Here is a 20,569-nt window from a genome sequence, read left to right as displayed (position 1 = left end):
CCTGCAAGCCAGCAAGGGCTTTTGGGCCCATTTCATTTTGTGGGGCCGTTTGTTTTTGTTGGGCGATGGACCAGCTGTTGGAAAAAGTTGCAGAAGCATATTGGCATTGTTTTTGGGCTAAATCCAAGTGAAACTATTAAAAGCCCAGTTGCTGCCCACGGATGAAGAGAAGACATTTCTTCCCAGGAGGCTGGTGGTCTGAATTTAGTATTTTTATTTGGGAAATTTTCACAAATAGAAAAAATGTCAAACTATTTACAAAAATAGCAAAAAAAAAAAAAAAAAACCAATAGACATTGATAGACTTCTATCAGTGTCTATCACATAGTATCAATGATAGACTTCTATCAGTTTCTATTATTAATAGATACTGATAGACTTCTATCAGCCTCTATAAAAGAAGATTAGATTTTGCTATTTTATAAATAGTTTCCCTTATTTTTCTATTTTTGAAAATCCCTTTTTGTTTCAATTAAAAAGAGAGAGTCTTATTTCCCACCTTGAGGACAAGGTGTCTTTGAAGGGCGGAGTATTGTAAGACCCCTAGTTATGGAAATAGTAGAATTATTAATAAATATTAGGATTGTTATTACAATAGGGCACTTCGGTATTAGTTAGTAAGTTGTTAGGCTTTTAGTATAAATAGAGAAGATGGGTTGAGAGGAAGGGTATGAAGAATTTGGTAGTTGTTTCCTAATTGGGAAATTTGGGAGGTTGATGTTGACTTTCCAGTGCTCTTCCTCTTAAGAAAGTGTAATCTAACCTGACTAGACTATGGGTGCGGGAGTCGGTTCGCTCAGGTGGTCTTTCTGCTTCGTGGGCTTCCTTAACGTTTAGAGTTGTTTTGATTTGAGAAAGGAGCACCAGTCGTGAACCGAAGTTGGAGGACCGATTGGACTGCTCCTAAGTCGGTGAGTCTTGTTCAAAAGCCACTTTGGTCGTCCAAATTCCCTTTGTGTATGTGCTTCTCGGAAACGTATAGTCTCCCGCTTATTTCAACGAAATTTCGTTGTCCGTCACACTTTTGAAATCTCTACTACTAAAAGGCTATGGTATATTGTTATTTCTTCTGGATATTGCAATATCATTCTATCTTTTAGTCTGTTTGTTTGTTCTTTGTGTTGTTGAGTGTTCTTGTTAGGAGGGATCCTAACAGTTCCCCAACTTTTTGCTGGCATATCTACTAGAGGTTTTGCATGTTGTGACAGTATTTGGTTGGTCATCCTTTCAATAGAAGAAAACTCTATGACTCAATTTTATTGGAGCTTTATTATGGTCTAATTGGAATACCTCACGTCTTCAAGGATAGAGAAAAAGTTTAGGTAACTTCTTCAATCCATGATCCTTTTTAGCTCTCATATGGGGCAAGTTTTCTACTTAGAAACTATGGCCCACCATCTCCATTTTGTATCTTTTGGGATATGATGAGGGTGCTAGGGTGGTGTCAACTAGGTTGAGATGGTCAGATGCACCTGCCGATCCCTTTATCTCGTCTTTTTGCATTATTATATCTCCTTGTAATATGAGCATTAGACTCTTTTCATTATATCAATGAAAAGTTTTTTGTTTCCTTTTCCCAAAAAAAACAAAAACAAAACAAAACTATAGCACGCCTTCCTCATAATCCAACAAAACTATTTTTTTTTTAAATTTCCTCTTAATTGAGTTTTTCTCTCTCATATTTTTTTAACAATATATGAAACTTCTCATTGAGAAAATGAAATGAGATTATTGCTCAAGGTTTCAAGGTTACAAACTCCAAAAGGAGTGAAAAAGCAAAAAATCAACAAGTAAGCAAAAGAAGACCAAACTAGCAATCAAAATAAAACTAATACACAATTCAGAAAACGTGAGGAAAAGAACTTTACAACTGCAGTAAAAAAACTCTTGATCATTTTGTAATTTCAACTTAGACGTGTTTCTTATTTTTCATTTTTTAAAAAATGTTTCTTATACAAAAGAAAAACCCAGCCAGAAGGTAAAGAACTCACGAGTCAAGTAATTTGAACCAAAGTGTCTCAGACTCCTCGGAGTTCAAACGGGGAGTATTTCGCTGGCACAGTCCAATACAAGCATGCAACAAAACCTCTACAGCTTTCACCTGCACAAGAATGATTGGAGAAAACATGAGTTCCCGGCAGCAAAGCTTATACATGAAAACATGTAGAAATTTCATTCACATTTCAGAAGTTCAACCAACAAACCTCTTGCAATTTCAAAACAGAGCTGAAATGTTGTGAATCATTAGAACCACTTGAAGCACCATTTGTAACAATACCTCCCACCGCAGCCTCTAGGTCATGAAATTTTTTGTCAAGGCTAGAAAGTGTTAAGAAAAGAGCACTACCAACATCACCAACCCTCTCCAACAAGAATGCTGCAGCATCAATAACCTCATATTGTTGGCAGAGGCGCAAACAATGCTCCACATGGTAGCTATCAAAAGTCTCCAAAAACTTGAGAACTGATTCACGTTCATACTGACAAAGTAGCTACAAATCGCACAACAATTAAGGATCAAGCTCTCTATGTTCAAGAAATTCATTACAATCCAAAGAAAAATCAATATACTAACAAGTTCTTTCCCGAGCGTTATGTTGTTGAAGCCTAGAAGAACAAAAAACTAGTATGGTAAAAGCCTATGTGGTTTTATGGAAACCACCGCAGCTTAATCAAGGAGGCCGTTAAGTTAAAGGTGGGTAAAGGTAACAAAACACTGCAAGGTAAGTTGATAGGATAACAAGCCAGCAGCTTTTAAAGGACTTGTTCATCAGACCTTTTTACAATGGTAAGTGATTGTGGGAATGATGAATTTGAGATAGGATGAAATCTAAGATGTAGACAGGCGTAAGGTAAACTAAAGAATGAATAGACCTCTTGGCGATTTTGGCAATTTCCATCCACCAAGCAAGAGGACTTGCGTTGGTTAGAAATGGGTTGTCGTTTGTTATGATCATATTTCATTGGTAAAGATTTTTTGCCTACCTCACACATCTTTTGTCTATTTATGATGAGCAAACTGACAACTTACATAAGAAAAGTTTTCATGCTTGCAACTCTTTGGGAGAAATTAAGAGGAAGAGATTCTAAACGATGCGAGGGAAATTCAATTTTTTATCTCCCATTGGTGTATTCTCTCTACTTCCTTTTGTAATTATAGCTCCATTCAGTTGATACAAGGTGTATAGGCTTTCTGGGAAACTCCCTTGGTCTTTTCTCTTATATTCTTGTACTTTCCAGCAGTACAATAAAAAATACTGTCTTATGAAAAAATAGAATTACAATAAATAATACCTAATAATGAAAAAAAATGAATTACAATCAATAATACCTAATATATCGCATAGGACAGCATCCAATGACGACCACTATCAATTGAGTGAAAGAACAAGTTTAAATATGCAACTATCGATTTTGCGCTTGAACAAAGTAAATGCATACCTTCACATAAAGCTCAATTATATCATCAGTCACATCAACAGGATTGTTAGACAGATATTTAGGGAAATCGGAGAGCTTTTGCAAGTAATCATCCAGTCCTTTAGTTGAATAGTTGACCCCAAAATTACCATCTTTCTTTAAGCAAGAAAAGTCCAGGCTTCCAGATAGGTGAACCTCAATGAGAGTTTTCAAGTACAGAAATAGACTTCTTGGATGATTATGAAGCTGCGAGAGGATGTCTGAAACCTCATTGTTGAAATGATCGATGACCAAGAAGAATGTTGCCTCTCTGCAAAGAATCAGATATGTTTGAGAGAGGAAATTGAAAGAAATGACCGACTGAAATAGTACACTTATGGAAATAAAAGACTGATTTTTTCCCCTTAATTTTGAGAGGGTAAAAATGTATTGATATGAATAATATCTGTAATTTAGCTCTTCTTATATCGGAGAAAAACCTATTACAAATGTGGAAAAGAATTAAAACAATAAAGAAAAAACATTTGACCATTAATATTTACACAAACATTCATAAACAATAAAAATTCTAGCATTCCCCCTCAAGTTGGTTTGAAAGTATCTTCCATAGCCAACTTGTCAATCCATCTATCAAACTGTTTCTTGGGAAATCTTTCTGTCAGTATATCAGCAGCAATTTGTTGTGATGTAAGAAGATAAGTTCTATCAAGTAAAACTGGATAATGAGCTATACAAATGACAACTTTATTGTCACAATAAATCTATATAGATGTCTTTAGAGGAAAATATTTCATCTTGACTTTTAAGTAGCCTCACAAAGTTTAAAATTAGATCATTTTGATTTTCGGATATTAAAAGTCAAAGATCCTTTAATTTCTTGTTCAGTTCATAATCATGGTTGGAAAGACACAAAATAATGTATAAAAACGAGAGGTCATTTAGCTGAAACAGAGATAAATCAAGAGAGGTATGATCAAATTTATGGTATTCAACGCTTTTGTAGTCTAAAGGTAAACATATTATTTCACTCCTCAAAAATATCCCAAAAAGAATACTTCTAAGAAAGTAGGTCCTCTTTTATAAAGTTATAAGTTTTTTTTTTTGGAAAAGGAAACAAGACTTCTTATTAATGAATAAAAAGAAAGTACAAGAGATGTGTACTTGAAACAAAGTGATACATAACAAAGGATCAGGAGGCGTACCCGGACATCTCAACTAGGTTGACACCCCCTTAGCCCCTCATCATATCCAAACAAAACTAACTCAAATATCAATGATAAGAGTAACTCTTACAAATCGACCAAGAAGCAAAAGAGGTGTTGAAAACACCCTTCAAAGAACTTAATACAAAGCAAGTGAAAAACAAAAACAAGAATCTAAGCTGCTAGACCACTCTTGGCTGGAAAAAGAGAACCAAGCGTTAAGTTATAAGTTTTTAGGTTAGTTCTAGCAATTTTCCAAAAATTCAACATTTTAAAGATCGAAGCATTCCAGATAAACCTGCTAAGTATGATGAGGATACAGGGTAACTTCATAGAAGATAACTGTGTAACCTGTTTAAGTTAAAAAGCTCTGGAATTTGAGAAATGACCACTGCCCGAAATTCAGTTCGTTCAGAATTGCTGAGCTCCAGTAATGCTCTGTTGATAAAGACAAAGGCATGAATGGGTTCGTCTAAATCTTTCATGTAGCCATCCAAAGCTGATGAATACTGACGTCTGATGCTATGAATTAGGCCACAAACCTATAACATGAAAGATGTCAGAGTACGACCAAACAGAATAGTATTATACCCACAAACTGAAAAGCATAAAAAAGAACAAGTCATGTAAATGAATATGGAAACTATAAACCTAGAAGTCTCAACCAGCTTTGCCTTGCAATATCCTTTCATGCTTCACCGTCTTGTCTCAAATCTAATTCTTTTTGTAATCATCTTGCTCATATGCAAAAACAATAATCTTTTCATTACTCCTTTGAACCTTTTTTTATAGGATAGATATAGCTAACATCAATTAAAATAACAACCTAAAAAGCATGAAGACCAGACGCTCCATGCCTAGGGAGAGGAATACAAAAAAGGGATTCCAATCTAGGTTGAAAGTAAAAGTTCTTCGGTCACTTTTTGCATATCTCATTACTTCAATGAAATCGGATTCCTATGACTGGAAAAGAGAAGAATATGGCAAAAGTACCTGGAAAAATTGTGCTTTCTCACACATCCTCAACACAGAAGACGGATTCCAGTGGGTCTCTGGAACCACCTCTAATAGGGAAAGTACTTGTTTTTCCCTTTTTCTTGAATGTACACTATTTGCAGTAACATGAGGCAGACAATCAGACGTCGTTTCTGCAATATCGCTTTTGGATATCAGGTGTTCCAAAATCTGACCAACCACATCTTTAGAGGCAGTAGCCTTTCCACACGCAACGTAAGTGGCAACAAAGTCGAACAAATGAATTAAGTCCTTCTTTGAAGGCCAGTTGTTAACCAATGTGATATTATCGCCAGCTTGGGACCCATCTGTTTCACAGATAGCCTTATCGAGAACATGAATAAGACCATCCACTACATTTTGAATTAGAAAGTTCTTTCTTCCAGAAATTGAGTTCTTTTCTTCTCGTAGCTGCATACGTGCATCAACTGAACCATCTGGAGAAGAATTGGTCTTGAGGACTTCGTCTTCAACAAAAGCACATCTCAAAACATCTAAAGTGGCTCCAGTATCTAACTCTAAGAGATGATACAAATTTAAATATCCAACTTCAGATGATTTATTTGAAATTGATCTTGTATCCACTGGATCAGAATTCTCCAACAAAAACTGTAGCAGTTCATCTCTAAGAGATTGCACGCGTGAATGAGCAAGAGTTCCTTGGCCTGAAAACAGAGAAAGCTTAATGCTTCTCATCAGTTCAAATATACTTGTGCAGGTCAAATAAAAGAATGAATGTAGTGTAGCAAAAACAGATTTTCAAATCATTAATTATACAGAAACGGATTGCATAAAATATCATAATTTTGGGGTGCATTGGGGTACATGAAATAACAAACCTACAACAACTTCAATAATACCTGGTGGAAAAGCAAGTCCTGAAAAACAATACTTCAAATAAACAAGTGTCTTATACCTGTAGAGGAAAAATAATTGTACTTCAATCAATATGCATAAATTAGGTTTTTTTGGAGAAAAGGAAACAATACACAAAGATTTGAACAAAATCATCATCGAGTAAACATACACCAAGCATAACACCCACGCTCCTTCATAAATGAACAATTTTTCTTGAATAAGAAACAAACATTTCATTTATTAATGAACGGGGTGAAATGCTCAACATGCGAACTCTTAGAAAGGAAAAATGCAAAAGAAAAGAAAAACAGGAGTGAATAAAAACATTCCAATTAATACATACATCACAAAGAGAATAAGACTCAAATAAATGAAAAAGAGAGCACCAATAAGAAGCCTAGAGCTTACCAATGCCAAAACGCTCCAACCAAGATTTACTTTTTTTTTTCTTTCTTGAAAATGAAACGAGCCACTATATTCATTAAGATAATGAAAAGAGACTAATGCTCAATGTACAAGAGATATAGCAAAATAGAACTAAAACTTAGGATCAACAGGTACACCTGGGCATCCCAACTAGGCTGACACCCCCTTAGCATCATTATCATCTCCAAGAATAAAAGAATGTGGACTTGATCAATTTAATTCAGTACAATACAGCCCAAACAAATAAGATCTTAAACAAGTCGCAAAACTAATACAAAGACTTAAGACAATTACACAGGGTATTCCAAAATACAATACTAAAAGAAGAAGCTACTGTCCTCCGAGTATAGGAGCAACCAGCTCTGATTCCTAGAGCAACCATTTGAGACAGCAACACTAGAACTCTGGGAGAGGAAGGCGCGCCAGTTTAAGCTAATTTCTTGGCTGGAATAGTCCGCAAAAGCCTTGGAGAGTGAGCTCCACATGGATGCATTCAAACGGGCTGCCTCAAATCTGAAAAACCAAGGAGTTTCCTTGTCATGGAAAACTCTTTGGTTTCTTTCAAACCATAAATCTGCCAGCACTGCCTTTACTGCATTATTCCACAGGATTTGCTGTTTTTCCTTGAGTTTCAATCCCACCAAAATCTGCAAGACGTTGTCTCCGAAAATTTTACCAAAAACCCAGCTGATATCGAACAATTTGAGTAACGAAAACCAGAAATTTTGAGCATAGCAGCAATCAAAAAGAAGGTGCTGAAGGTCTTCCCAATTTCCTTTACACAGTGCACATCTATTTGAAGATAAATAATGGGAGGACAGCTTCTATTGCAAAACATTGAACAGTTAAGAGATCCAAATAACATTATCCATATGACAATGTTGACTCGCTGAGGGCTTTTAGATTTCCATAACGCCTTTCTTAAAGGTTGATCGATTGGAGAAGCTGTTGAAAGATGGGTGACAAGTGATTTGACGGTGAAAGTGCCATTTGCTTCCTTTTTTTTGAAAAGGAAATGATTCTTTATATTAAAATAATTGTGAGCTAAAGCCCAAAGTACAAGAGGATTATACAATGAGCAAAAAGCATAGACTTAAGGATCAGCTAGCGCACCCAGACATCTCAACTAGGTTGACACCCCCCCTTAGCGCCCTCATCATTTCCAAGAATAGAGAACCATGACTAATGTTGGGAAGAAGTCAAACATAAAACAAACAGCATAACAAGGCCCAAACAGTGGCCGGAAAGACAGGGAACTATAAAGAAAATGGAACGAAAGAAAAAACAAAGCTGAAAAAACAAGAGAAAACAACAACTGATGAAGCTAAGATCCGCCAATAGGAGGGGAGATAAAAGCTCTCCAGTTGATGTTGAAATCCATAATACTGTAGCTATTAAAGTGTTTGGAGAGGGTGCACCAAGAAGAAGCAAGACGACGAGCAGATTCAAGGCGATCTTGGCACCCAAGAGATTTATCATTAAACACCCTCTGGTTTCTCTCAAACCATAAATTTGCCAATAGAGCTTTAACCGCATTAAGCCAAAGTAAACGGATGGAGTTCTTAAAGCTTGTTCCAACTAAAAGTTGCTGCACATTTCCCCGGAAGTCGTTGCTCATTACCCATGATAGATTGAAGATGGACAGTAAATTCTCCCAGCACCAAGCTGAGTATGAGCACAAAAAGAAAAGGTGGAGAGGACGTTTGTCAAAATGAAGGCATAATGGGCATATAGAAGGGGAGAGGTAATTAGAGAGCAATTTGCTTTGTAAAACAGAGGCAACATTCAGCTAGCCAAAGAGCATTATCCAAATGAGGATGCTAACCCTTCGAGGGCTATTCGTCTTCCAAAGGGCCGAAAAGAGAGATTTATCCAAAGGGGAGGAAGGGGAAAGGTGATTTTTGAGAGAGTTGACCGTGAAATTGCCCATGGCTGATATAGACCACACCCTTTTGTCAAACGCATCTGAGATTCTCCTTGCTGCAACTCTTGAAATTCAAGCGCCTCATCATCTTTAAGTAATCGGCGAAATGAGATTGACCATGAGGCCAAAAGGCTGTCCCAATGGTCAGCTACGGATCCTTTTGGAAAAATGGTGATTCTGAAAAGACTTGAAAACAAAATATTAAAGGGGGTCACTCCTTCCCAAGGGTATAGCCAAAATGCGATCCAGCTGCCATTTCCTAACTTGAACATGGTCAGTGACTTAACTTTTAGCCAAGATTTCGAGATACTAACCCAAGGGCTTCTCAAACTCTTACCACCTTTACCTGCCGTGTGCCAATTAAAAGAATCTTTACCATGAATGCTTCTAATTACCTTACCCTAGAAGGAGTCCTCCTCATCAAAATATCTCCACCCCCATTTAGCTAGGAGAGCTAAGTTCTTTACCTTGAAGCCACCCAGACCGAGGCCTCCATCAGCTAAAGGTTTTTGCACCGAAGCCCACTTCACCAAGTGATTTAACTTGCTACCATTATGGCCCACCCAAAAGAAGTTCCTTAGTATCCTCTCCATTTTTGAAATAACTCCTTCAGGCATAAGAAAGATTGACGTAATGAATTGGGAGATTTGAAAGGACTGAATTGCATAAAGTAACTCTACCTCCTCTTGAGAGGTTGAATCTTTTCCATTTATCCAGTTTAGCTTGAAATTTATCTAACACGGTTGCTAAAAGGACAATTTTCTCGGATACCCACCTAAAGGCAAACCTAGGTAGAAAAAAGGAAGGTGGTTAGCCTTGCAATTCAGTGATGCAACTGTGATTAGCAACTCGTTTTCATCCACATTGATACCATAAAGGGCTGATTTTTCCCAATTCACTTTCTGACCCGAGCACCATTCAAAAAACTCTACTGTTTGCTTGAGTTTAGCAAGCATGGTGCTGTCATGCTTGCAAAATAGTGTGTCATCCGCGAACTGAAGAACGGAAACATGAACCTTTTCTTTTCCAACCAAGAAGCCTTCAACAAGACCGGATTGAATGAGCTTGTTCACCAAGGCGCTCAACACTTCACTAACCAGAAGGAAAAGAAAAGGTGAGAGAGGATCACCTTGCCTTATTTCTCTTGTAGCAGACACTCTTCCCCTTGGTATAACATTGAGAAGACTGAAAACATTAGATTTTTTACACACCCCATAATCCACTCTATCCATTTCTAACTGAAATTCATGTTTCTCAACACTTTTTCTAAGAAATCCCAGTCAACACGGTCAAAAGCCTTCTCCATGTCTAGCTTGAGAATCCACCCCTTCTTCTTTTTAGCTCGATACTCTTCCACCGCTTCATTAGCTATAAGAATAGGATCCAAAATCTGCCTTCCTTCAATGAATGCACTTTGGGAAGGAGCAATGATATTTGGCATCACCAATTTTAGTCTCTCGACCACCACCTTTGCAATGACCTTATAAGTCACAATAGTTAAACTGATTGGCTTGAAAATCTTTGACCGCAACTGCTACCTCCTTCTTTTGAATTAAAGAGATGTTTTCTTTTATATAAGCATTAAGCCTTCCATTCTTGTACAATTCCTCAAAAGTGGAGTGGAAACTTGACTTAACCAGGTTCCAAAATTTCAACAAAAACTCAATGGTGAAACCGTCTGGGCCAGGGGCTTTACATTTCCCAAGGTCTTTGATGACTGATCTGATTTCTGAGTCTGAGAACTTAGCTTGTAACATCTGGTTAGAATTGATACAAGGCCAATCTAAATTCAAGGGAATGTGCCTTCTCCCCGGGCATTTAAGAAAGATGCTACCATAAAAATTCAAGATTAGGCTTTCAATTTCTTTAAAAGATTTAGTTGGCACCCCTTGATCATCTACTAGTTAAGTGATGAAGTTTCTTCTCTTCTTTGCTGCTAAAAATCTATGAAAGAAGCTCGTATTTTCATCTCCCAATTTGAGCCAGTTCAACTTACTTTTCTGAATTAGATTAACTTCCTCCAGCCTATAGAGTGACATTAATTAAGCTTTCAGAAAGGATCGAATAACATTTTCACTGTTAGAGAGAGTAGAACTTTCAGCAAGAGCATCCCATTTTTCGATTTCTTTTAACAACCCTTCTTCTTTCCTTCTTTGATCTTCTTGAAATTTGGAGTGCCAAACCTTGACTATTGATTTTACTTTTCTCAATTTTTGATTAAGGGCAAAGCCGGCCCAGCCATCAATAGCACAACTCGATCAAGTTGTCTCGATGATTTTGACACAATCCTTGTTGGGCAACCGGCTGTTGCAGAATCTAAAAGGGAAGGGGCCCCAGCTGAATGAACCAGCTTCTAGTAAGATTAGATAGTGATTGAAGAAAGTACGGACTTGTCTATTGACTCTAGAGCTTTCAAACTCCTCATCCCAAGCTTTAGAGATGAAAAAACGGTCTAATAGAGATCTTGAAACTGAAACACCTTCTCGAGACGAAGTAAATTTGCCATTACACAAAGGGACCTCCGGAAGTTTGGCTTGGTCTATAAAATCATTAAATTCCCTCATACCTTTGGTGCTTCTGCCAACAGGGAATCTCTCGTGGGCCCATCTTGTAATATTGATGTCACCACCAATGCACCAAGCTTCCACACAATAGTCTGAAAGGGAAAGGAGTTCTGGCCAAACAAATTTCCTTTCCTTGTAGTCATTTAGCCCATAAACATTAGTGATCCAACAAGTCTTACTACAAACTGTGGTGCATTTAATTGATAAAGAATACCCACCTTTCGAAGTTTCTACCACAGATATCAAACTCATATCCCACATTGTCAGTAAGCCACCAGAAGTGCCATATGATTCAACAAAATCCCAACCTCTCTCTTTGGAGCTCCAAAGGGATTTGATGAAGCTTGCTTCGAAACTCTTTTTTTCTTATTCTTGGAACTAAACTACTAATGGATTATGCTTCTTTAAAAGTTGCCCGAGCAGTCAGCTAGCAATCCAAGACAAGTCTGCAATCAGTGACTATGGACTTCAAATGGGCTGGTAGATCAAACAGAAGGGTTGGAGAAGTGATGTCGGGATCTATTTCACCTAAAGGATTTTCATCCTCTATCTAAAACAGGGTATTTAGGTTGGTTATTAAAGGTGCTTCCTTCCTCAAATCCTCTGACTCTTCACCTTTGTTGGAACAATCAAGTTCTTCACTACTCACACTAAAAGGGGAATCAATGAGAGCTTCGCCCTTTCTCAGGAAATTTAACTCCGAGTTAGGCAAGGAAAAAACATAGTGTTTAAATAGAGGAGGGTGGGAGGATAGGGAAGCTGACATGTTGTCTTGGAGAAGTCCTCGAGAAAATGTGCATCTAACTTCCAACAGATCCGGATTTTGATCGAGGCAAGAATTCTTAAAAGAGTCCTTCAAGTGCTTTCTTCTGATGAAATGCTTTGGGAAGGATTTAAAAAGATATGAGGAATGTCTTGCTTTGGAATGTCGTTTAACCACTAGCCAGCTAGGTCTAGGCACGACCTTGAAGGAGGAAGAGATATTTGATGAGGAAGGCACAAGAGAGGATGAGGAACTGCTTGTGTTGGGCACCGAAGAGACCAAGGGCAGAGGAGCCAACTGTTCTGATGAAACAGGGGAAGTAGACTTGCTCATGGAAGGGCTGGGGAAGAGTGATATGGGCTCAAATGACGCATGGATTTCTTTTTTACGTAGGTCAATTGTTTTTGGCTGCAGAGGGTCAGGATTATTTTTTGCCACGTCACTAAGACTTGAGAATTCATTAGACATCCCGCATAAGTTGGCCATTGACCTTTCTTTCTTTTGTGAGAGAGGCTTTTCAACTTTCAAAGGAAACTTGTCGGATGAGCTTCCTCCCAAAATCTCTCTCTTCTTTATGGCGGAAATAGGGCCTATTGCAGAAATTAAAACTTGTGGGATGGCCCTAGCATCGGATTCTCCCGAAGAGTTTGGAATGGATAGGGGGCTACTCGAAGCGCCTTTTCAACTTCTACATCAAGTGACTGGGTCTTTTCGACTTCTTTCACAGAGAGCTCTCCACATTCTGGTGACTGCTCAGCTTCTTCCACGAAAACCAACGTTTATGTATCTGATTTATCAATGTTTCTTTGCATAAAAGGTGACTTTTCACATTCCTTAGCAGTGTTCAAGCCCCCCTTCAAGTTTTGTGGCTTCGAGGTAGTCTTCTTTGGAAACGGATATGGGTTTCTTGAGAAACTCGGTTTGGACTGAGAAGATACAAGGAAGGACCAATTTGAATCAGCAATTTGAAAATTGACCCTTCAACCTTCATAACTTGATTCAAACGATCTAAGTCTATTGGATTGGAGAAATCCTTAATGAATAAACTACCAAGAGACTTGATAGGCGCATCAAGGCACTCGATGTCACCAAAATTTAAGTAGAAATTGCCACGACTTTCATCTTTAATTTCAATGGTTGCTGGCATGAAGCCACTAAGATTTCTTTTGACTTGAATTCAGCTTCCAAGCAATTGGTAAGATTGAGAATTTTTGCTGCTAATGGATTCAAGACCACCAAAATAAGCCCCTATTGCTTCAAAAGTGTTTCTACACCAATAATCTAGTGGAAGATTCTTAATCGATAACCAGCCCCCAAATCCTTTCATCACTAAGGGTCATCCACCAATAATCTAGTGGAAGATTCTTAATCGATAACCAGCCCCCAAATCCTTTCATCACTGAGGGTCTGCCATGACTTATTGAATTCCATTTTTCGAATAGCAAGTTATAGGAACCGAATAATTGCCATTTGCCCTGAATTGTAACCAGATCGTTCAAATCTCCTTGACTGACCTTGATTAGAGTTTTATCTGTAAATAGGGGATTGATAATGACATTGGAGCTAACGGCCTTACTTAATTATTTTGCTATTTCCTTCCATTCATTGAACACAAAAAGTCTCGAAATGATCTATAAACTATTAAAATCTTCTCTGGAAACATCATAATTCTTCTAAATCCAAAATGAGTTCTTGCTCTGTTTTGCCAAGACTGAAACAGGGGACTTCAGCTGAATTTCAACATTTTTCATAGGAGCCTTTGTATCTGGATAAGTAAAACTCTTTTTCCCTTTTACCACTTCTGAGAAGCTTCTTTCATGAAGCCCTTGAGATGAAGGCACTATCCAAGCTTTGTTGAGATGAACAAGCTCTATTGGAAGCTTCTTTGAAATTTTTTATCTTTTGAACAAGGGGCTCCATGAAGTTGTGGATGCAAACACTAACCATGTCTTTAAAATCTTGCCAACCAGATTTGTCGTCACCATACGGAATATGGATGTTCTTCCTTCCCCCTGTTGCAGGCCAAACCGCACATTCTACAAACCACCTATCTTTGGCACGAAATTTAGCTAGACGGATGAAACTCTGATCTACTCTTTCCTTTAGTAAGAAAAATTTGAATGTTTGACCATTCAAGAGTCTATAAAAGCTATCTTGGAGCCAGAGGGATGAGGCTGTAGATAGGAAAACGAGCGGACCTCTTTCCAAGTCTTCCACCCAGAAACCGTTGACTGCTTACCACAAACAAAAGGAGTGATCGAGGATGCAACATCTTTTTAGTTCCATTGTTACAATCACCAGAGGAGGAAAGTGAAGGCAGAGGAAAAGAGAGACACCAGAAAGTGGTCGGAGAGAGGGGGAAAGAAGGAAGGAAGGAGGCGGAGAAAGGGGGGGGCAGAGAGAGAACTTACTTAGAGGGAGGAGAACCACTTTCTTGCCTATCCACAAAATAAACCATACATGTTTGCTCACACATTTAAGGGTATCTAATGGGGCAAAGCATCATTTCAACTTAGAATTTCTCAAACCATCACAGATGAGAAAATGAAAGAGGGATAAGGAACTTAAAATCTATATCTTCAACAAATAAAAGAAATTACGTTTCACTTCCTAATAGATGGAGAAGTGAGCTGGTACAACACTAGCATTAATCTTTTAATCTTTTTAAATAATAACTCAATGCCATTTGCTTCCAAGGACCATGACCGTTTATCAATCCATTCTTTCACTTTTTGTGTGGCTATGATGCTTAACAAGCCTTGAAATTCTAAAATATCCTCATCTTTCAAGAGTCTTCTAAAGGAGATGGACCAAAAGGAAGTTGTACTATCCTAATGGTCCAAGACCAAACCATTGGGGTTGTGTGCTATTTGAAATAAGCTTGGGAATCTGATTTGTAGAGGGATGTTGTCAACCCAAGAATCCAACCAAAAAGCTATTCGACTGCCACACCGAGTTTGAACACCGCTAAAGCCTCCATTTTCAGCCACGACATTGAGATATTGATCCATGGGCTTCGAAGACTACAGCTTACCTTGCCCGAAGTGTGCCAACTAAACAATCTCCTACCATGGATACTCTTGACAACTTTACACCAAAGAGAGGAATCCTCATTCATAAAGCGCCAGCTCCATTTGGCTAGAAGCACCAGATTCCTTTCTTTTAATTCTCCCAAACCAAGCCCTCCATCCTTTTGGGCCTTAGAAATCAACTCCCATTTGGCTAAGTGATTAATCTTTCCTCCTTTATGACCTTCCCAAAAGAAGTTCTTCATCATTTTCTCCAACTTAGATAGCACCTTTCCTGGCATCAAAAAGGAAGACAGACATATAGTAAGTAGGAAGATTTGAAAGTACTGACTTACAAAGGGTTGCTCTTCCTCTACGAGAAAGGTTGTATCTTCTCCATTTGTCCAACTTGCCTTGTATTTTATCAATAAACGACTGCCAAAAATCTATCTTCTTTGGGTACCCTCCCAAGGGTAGGCCAAGGTACATAAAAGGGAGATGTTTAACTTTACAATTTAATCTAGCAGCCACTGAAAACAGCTCGTCATTTTCAACATTTATCCACAAAGGGTTGATTTCTCCCAATTGATCTTTTGCCCGGAGCACCATTCAAAAAAATCCAGAGTTTTCCGAAGATCATCTAACATTTCATCTCCATGTTTGCAAAAAAAATTAAAGTGTCATCCGCAAATTGTAGGATGGAGACATGAATTTTTTCTTTTCCAACCATAAAGCCTTTATATTTCCTTTTCTCATGCAGTCTTGTAATTAAAGCACTAAGCACTTCACTTACTAAAAGGAATAAGAAAGGAGAAAGAGGATCCCTTGCCTAATTCCTCTAGTTGCTATAATTCTTCCTCTTGGTCTTCCATTTATGAAAATGGAGAATTTTGGATTGGAGATACATCCCATCATCCAAGAAATCCATTTAAGATCGAAATTTTTTCCATGAAGCACCTTCTCAAGGAATTCTCAGTCCACTCTAGCAAATGCTTTTTCTAAGTCAAGCTTTAGGATCCACCCATTTTTTCTTTTTAGATCTATAGTCTTCCATAGCTTCATTGGCTATGAGGATGGGATCAAGAATTTGTCTCCCCTCAATGAATGCACTTTGAGTTGAGCTATTATGCTTGGCATGATCCCTTTAAGTCTTTCGGCAAGCACTTTTGCTACTATTTTATACACAAGAGTGGTTAGGCTAATAGGTCTGAAGTCGTTTACCAACACTGCATCCTCCTTTTGAATTAGGCATATGAAATTCTCTTTAACAGACGAGTTTAACTTCCCGTTGCTATAAAATTCATCAAACAGCTTTGAGAAGTTATCCTTTAGTTGATCCCAAAATTTGAGAATGAATTCAGGGGTAAAGCCATCTGGGCCAAGGGTCTTGTTTTTTTCCCAACTCTTTAACTGCCTTTCTGATTTCTGTTGGGGTGAACCTTGCCACAAGCTGACTATTCTGGTTTCTTGTCACTCTTCTTAGCCATTCAAGGTTGTATGGTATTGATCTATTTCCGTCACATTTGGGATAAAGAGAGGAATAAAATCCCAAGATGAGTTCTCCAATTTCACGGTAGAATCTAGTTGGAATTCCTTGATCATTGATCAACCAAGATTTACTTTTATCCTAAAAAATGTGAAATGTGTTCACTCCGCTCAAACCATAATTCTGATTAAAATGTACAAATATCACTTTCTCCCCCCTCTCTATCACCACCCCACCTTCGTCCTCTCCCTTGAACCACACGACGAACCCACATACCCATGGAATTGAACACCATCCATTGCCCAAGCCCTTTTTTTTTTTTTTTTATTGAGAGAAAGAAGAAAGAGCTTCACCACTAATAAGGACTAGCAAAACCGAAACCTATTTTTGTATCATTGAATCCAACAAAGATAGAGCTCCCCCTCACCTTCTTTGAGAACTCTCTCCGATGGCTCCAAGAATGCTTCTCCAAGCTATGTGAAACTCCCCTCAACCAAAAATTCTCTAGAGAATCTCACCTCCCTGAATATGTGCTATGAGTTGAGAAGATATCATACTGAAAGGGCCACTGAGCAACAATTGCAAAGCTTGGAACTGATGGGGGTTTAAATAAACATCCTCTACTAAGGTGAAGATAAAAAGAGGTTGAGAAGTTTTATAGCCACCATTGAAGTTCTTAGCAACAACCAAACAATCAATCAATGCTAGTTTGATATAAAGGATGCTTTAAGGAAGTATAGTCCACAATAGATATTGACTTCCATTTTCTGGGCCTTTTCCAAGTTCACAAGTGTGGGAGAGTATTGATTGTTAAAGTATTGATATAACTAAATTTCTTGTAGCCGTTGTCATCATGGTTTAGCAATAAACACCTGACCTTGGATACAGCACAGGGAGATAATGACACTCACAACAGAAAATTGGTATGAATAAGAAAAGTTATAAACACATACAATATAATAATTAAATAAAAAGATGTAACCAATGTATCATACCCAAGGGAGGAAGCACGTTTGCTCTTACTGGTTCGTAGCACTGCCAACAGCTCCTCTAAAGGTGTCCTAAAATCATCTAATCCTTTGTTGAAAAGATATACCAATGCACTATACAATCCATGATCCCGGCATAACCTAACAACCTGTAGAAGAAAAGAAGTACAAGGTATAATTATAATTTTTTTTTTTTTAAACGAAAACAAGTTTCTTCATTGAAATAATGAAATGAGACTAATATAAGTACAAAGAACCAGTGGGTTTTAATAAAGGAGATCCCATAGCTCTAGCAACCCTACTTTTTCACCCTTTCCAATATTTCTTTAATTGATAAACCAAGCCTTCATTATAACTTCAAATCTCCTGTATAAGATGCCAAATGTTTCAAGTCCTCGTAACATTTTTAACAGCTCAAACAATTCGTTGGAGTGGGTGCAAAAACTGAAAGTAACATTCAAGAGACCCATATAGTACAAGGGGAAGATGGAGAGAAATGCAATCGGTTACACTTCTTGCAGCTATTAACTGGTGCTATTGAACAATCGCTAAGATGATGTAAATCTAGTTGAGATGTCCAGGTGCGTCTCCTGACCCTTAGGCCTTTTTAGCTCATTGTATAATCCTCCTGTACTTTAAGCATTAGTCTCATTTCATTATATCAATGAAGTGGCTCATTTCCATTTAAATTTTAAAAATTAGAAAAAAAATCTTCATTGAAAACCATGAAAGATATACAAGGGTGTAGTACCAAAGAACAGCCCAACGAGAAGAGTCCAACCTTTGCAATATTGATAAACGTCCAGCCAAGAGGTGAGTTCAAATTGTTCGGCAGAGTTAGCCAGGAAGATCTTTTGCCAATCCATTTTCTTACCATAACCATGATGTGTATTGATGATCCAGGAAGGAAAACTATAGAAACCTTGTTCCTGTTAACCCATTTTCTTCATTTGGCTTGAGGAATCTTTCCTCCTCTCTTTTGTAATTTTATAAACAATGAAATTGTTTTTTATTATAAAAGAAATCATAAGGACAAGAAGAGGAGTTAAGTCCACCTCTCCTATGTTCAATTTGCAAATGGTATTATCCATGTTAGTGACTGAAATATGACCTGCTCTGATCTAAATATAGGTGGTACCCTAGAGTTCCGTCGTAGTATGCATTAGCCACGGGCTTTTGTGCATCTGTTACTTTGTCTCTTGGGTGACTGAAAAAAGGTTTGAGAGATGCATTAAACATCTCTTGGGCAAGTGCTGCGCATTTATTTTTCCGCGTGTCTGTGGTGGGTACTTTTTTGGTATTTGTTATCATTCATATGGCTAGTAACATCATTTATTATTTCAAATTCTTGTAACCACACAAATTGGTGACTTGATCATGCGTATGTGGTAAAAATTAGATAAAATACATAAAAAGAAAGTTGGATGGATACAAATGAAAAGATTAGATGGTAAAAACCTGATTAAAATCTAAGGAAGAAATATCCATGTGAAGCACACACTGTTCTACACGCTGCAACCATCCTTTGTGGCTATAATGCTCTACCAAAGCTTGCATAATCTGAAAGAAACCAAAAAATACTATCATTTGACTTTTGTTCTCTTAATGGAAAAATACCATTACATTGTTAATCTTTTACCTCCGGAGGCAGCGATCCAAGCATGTCCTTTAAAATATATGGTTCTAGAAGCTCCAAAAATGTATCTAAAACAATAAAAGAAGTGATTTCAGTGGAAGTGTTTTAATGTTCCTCCATATTTCTATGAAATGAAGGTATCTATATTTCTTATCAAGGTATGTATGTACGTGTGTGTATATGTACACACACTTTAAATATAAATAACCACAATAGAGAAGAAAATAAAACAAAACACTTCAAGAAGCAACAAAAAAGTAATCCACAAATCCTGGGAAAGAATGAATCATCACTAACCCATTTATTTTATCAAGTGCACCCAGAAAGAGATAAACATTCACGGAAGGAAAAAATTGCAACAATTTGCATCCTTTAAATGGAAGAACGTACGAAGCACATATGATAGAAGAATATCCATGTATCTGTTGAGCATTCTTAACAGAGATCTTTCTTTTTATGGAGGAAACAAATCTTTTCATTAAAAAGTGTGAAACATCAACAGACCAAATCATATTTTCTTTTTTGTGGAACGGAAACAAAACTTTTCATTGATGAAATGAAAAGAGGCTAGTGCTTGAAATACAATGAGGCATGAAATGCAACATAAAATCATTATAACGAAAATCATTATAGCAATAAGGAATAAACCATGGATATATCCAAGCTACTCTTAGAATCAAAATGAGCTTTCTACAGGCATCCCCTTCAATCCAAGCTACTCGTGTATCAAGGTAAAGTCAGGAATGGAGTATTTTTATTTCTAAGGAATAGTAAACGGAGGGTAAATATAAACCTTTTATCCCCTCCTTGAGCCATTTCAGTTTACAAGGAAGAGATCAGATGGAAGCAAAGGTGTAAGCTGAAATGAACTATGGATTGGGATGAGAATAGCAGATTCTTACAGACTCATGTCTTACCATAAGAGAAAAAACACCATGGTGGAAATTCTCTCCAAGGATGGCAACAGTCTGGTCAATGACAGTGACATTGAAGCCAAATTTATTGACTTTTACCAAAAGCTATACGATAAAAGGAGTGGTAATCTGACTCTTCCTACCATTGACAAATGGGATCTTATATCCTCCAAACAAGCTGAAGCTTTAGAAGCCCCCTTTTTCGAGCCCAAAACTTGGTGAGGAATAACCGAGTTGGGCAACAACAAGTCCTCCTGTCCGGATGGTAACACTACTGAACTCTTTAAAAAGCATTGGAACATCCTTAAACCCAATATCAAAGGGGCGTTCCAAGACTTTTTTGAGAAGGCTATTATCAACATCAA

At 37.6% G+C, this 20,569-nt stretch overlaps 1 protein-coding gene across 2 annotated transcripts in view; it reads right to left on the bottom strand.

Annotated features, from left to right (window-relative positions):
* The window catches only part of SETH5 (transducin family protein / WD-40 repeat family protein), a 44,378-nt gene that overhangs the window by 7,804 nt on the left and 16,005 nt on the right, over positions 1 to 20,569 (bottom strand). For both annotated transcript variants that reach the window (XM_039028025.2, XM_039028026.2), the window contains exons 7-15: positions 19,294 to 19,358; positions 19,113 to 19,214; positions 17,661 to 17,803; positions 6,497 to 6,552; positions 5,616 to 6,301; positions 4,974 to 5,164; positions 3,442 to 3,730; positions 2,205 to 2,492; positions 1,992 to 2,101 (exon numbers count right to left, since the gene is read on the bottom strand). In XM_039028025.2, coding sequence (XP_038883953.1) covers positions 1,992 to 2,101; positions 2,205 to 2,492; positions 3,442 to 3,730; positions 4,974 to 5,164; positions 5,616 to 6,301; positions 6,497 to 6,552; positions 17,661 to 17,803; positions 19,113 to 19,214; positions 19,294 to 19,358 — 1,930 coding nt within the window. The remainder of the gene's footprint in view (positions 1 to 1,991; positions 2,102 to 2,204; positions 2,493 to 3,441; positions 3,731 to 4,973; positions 5,165 to 5,615; positions 6,302 to 6,496; positions 6,553 to 17,660; positions 17,804 to 19,112; positions 19,215 to 19,293; positions 19,359 to 20,569) is intronic.

Source organism: Benincasa hispida, chromosome 1, assembly GCF_027475165.1.
Source record: "Benincasa hispida cultivar pf3 chromosome 1, pf3_genome.v1.1, whole genome shotgun sequence".
Lineage (NCBI taxonomy): Eukaryota > Viridiplantae > Streptophyta > Magnoliopsida > Cucurbitales > Cucurbitaceae > Benincasa > Benincasa hispida.
The sequence above is the reverse complement of the archived record's forward strand: the minus strand, read 5'-3'. Positions and strand labels throughout refer to the sequence as shown.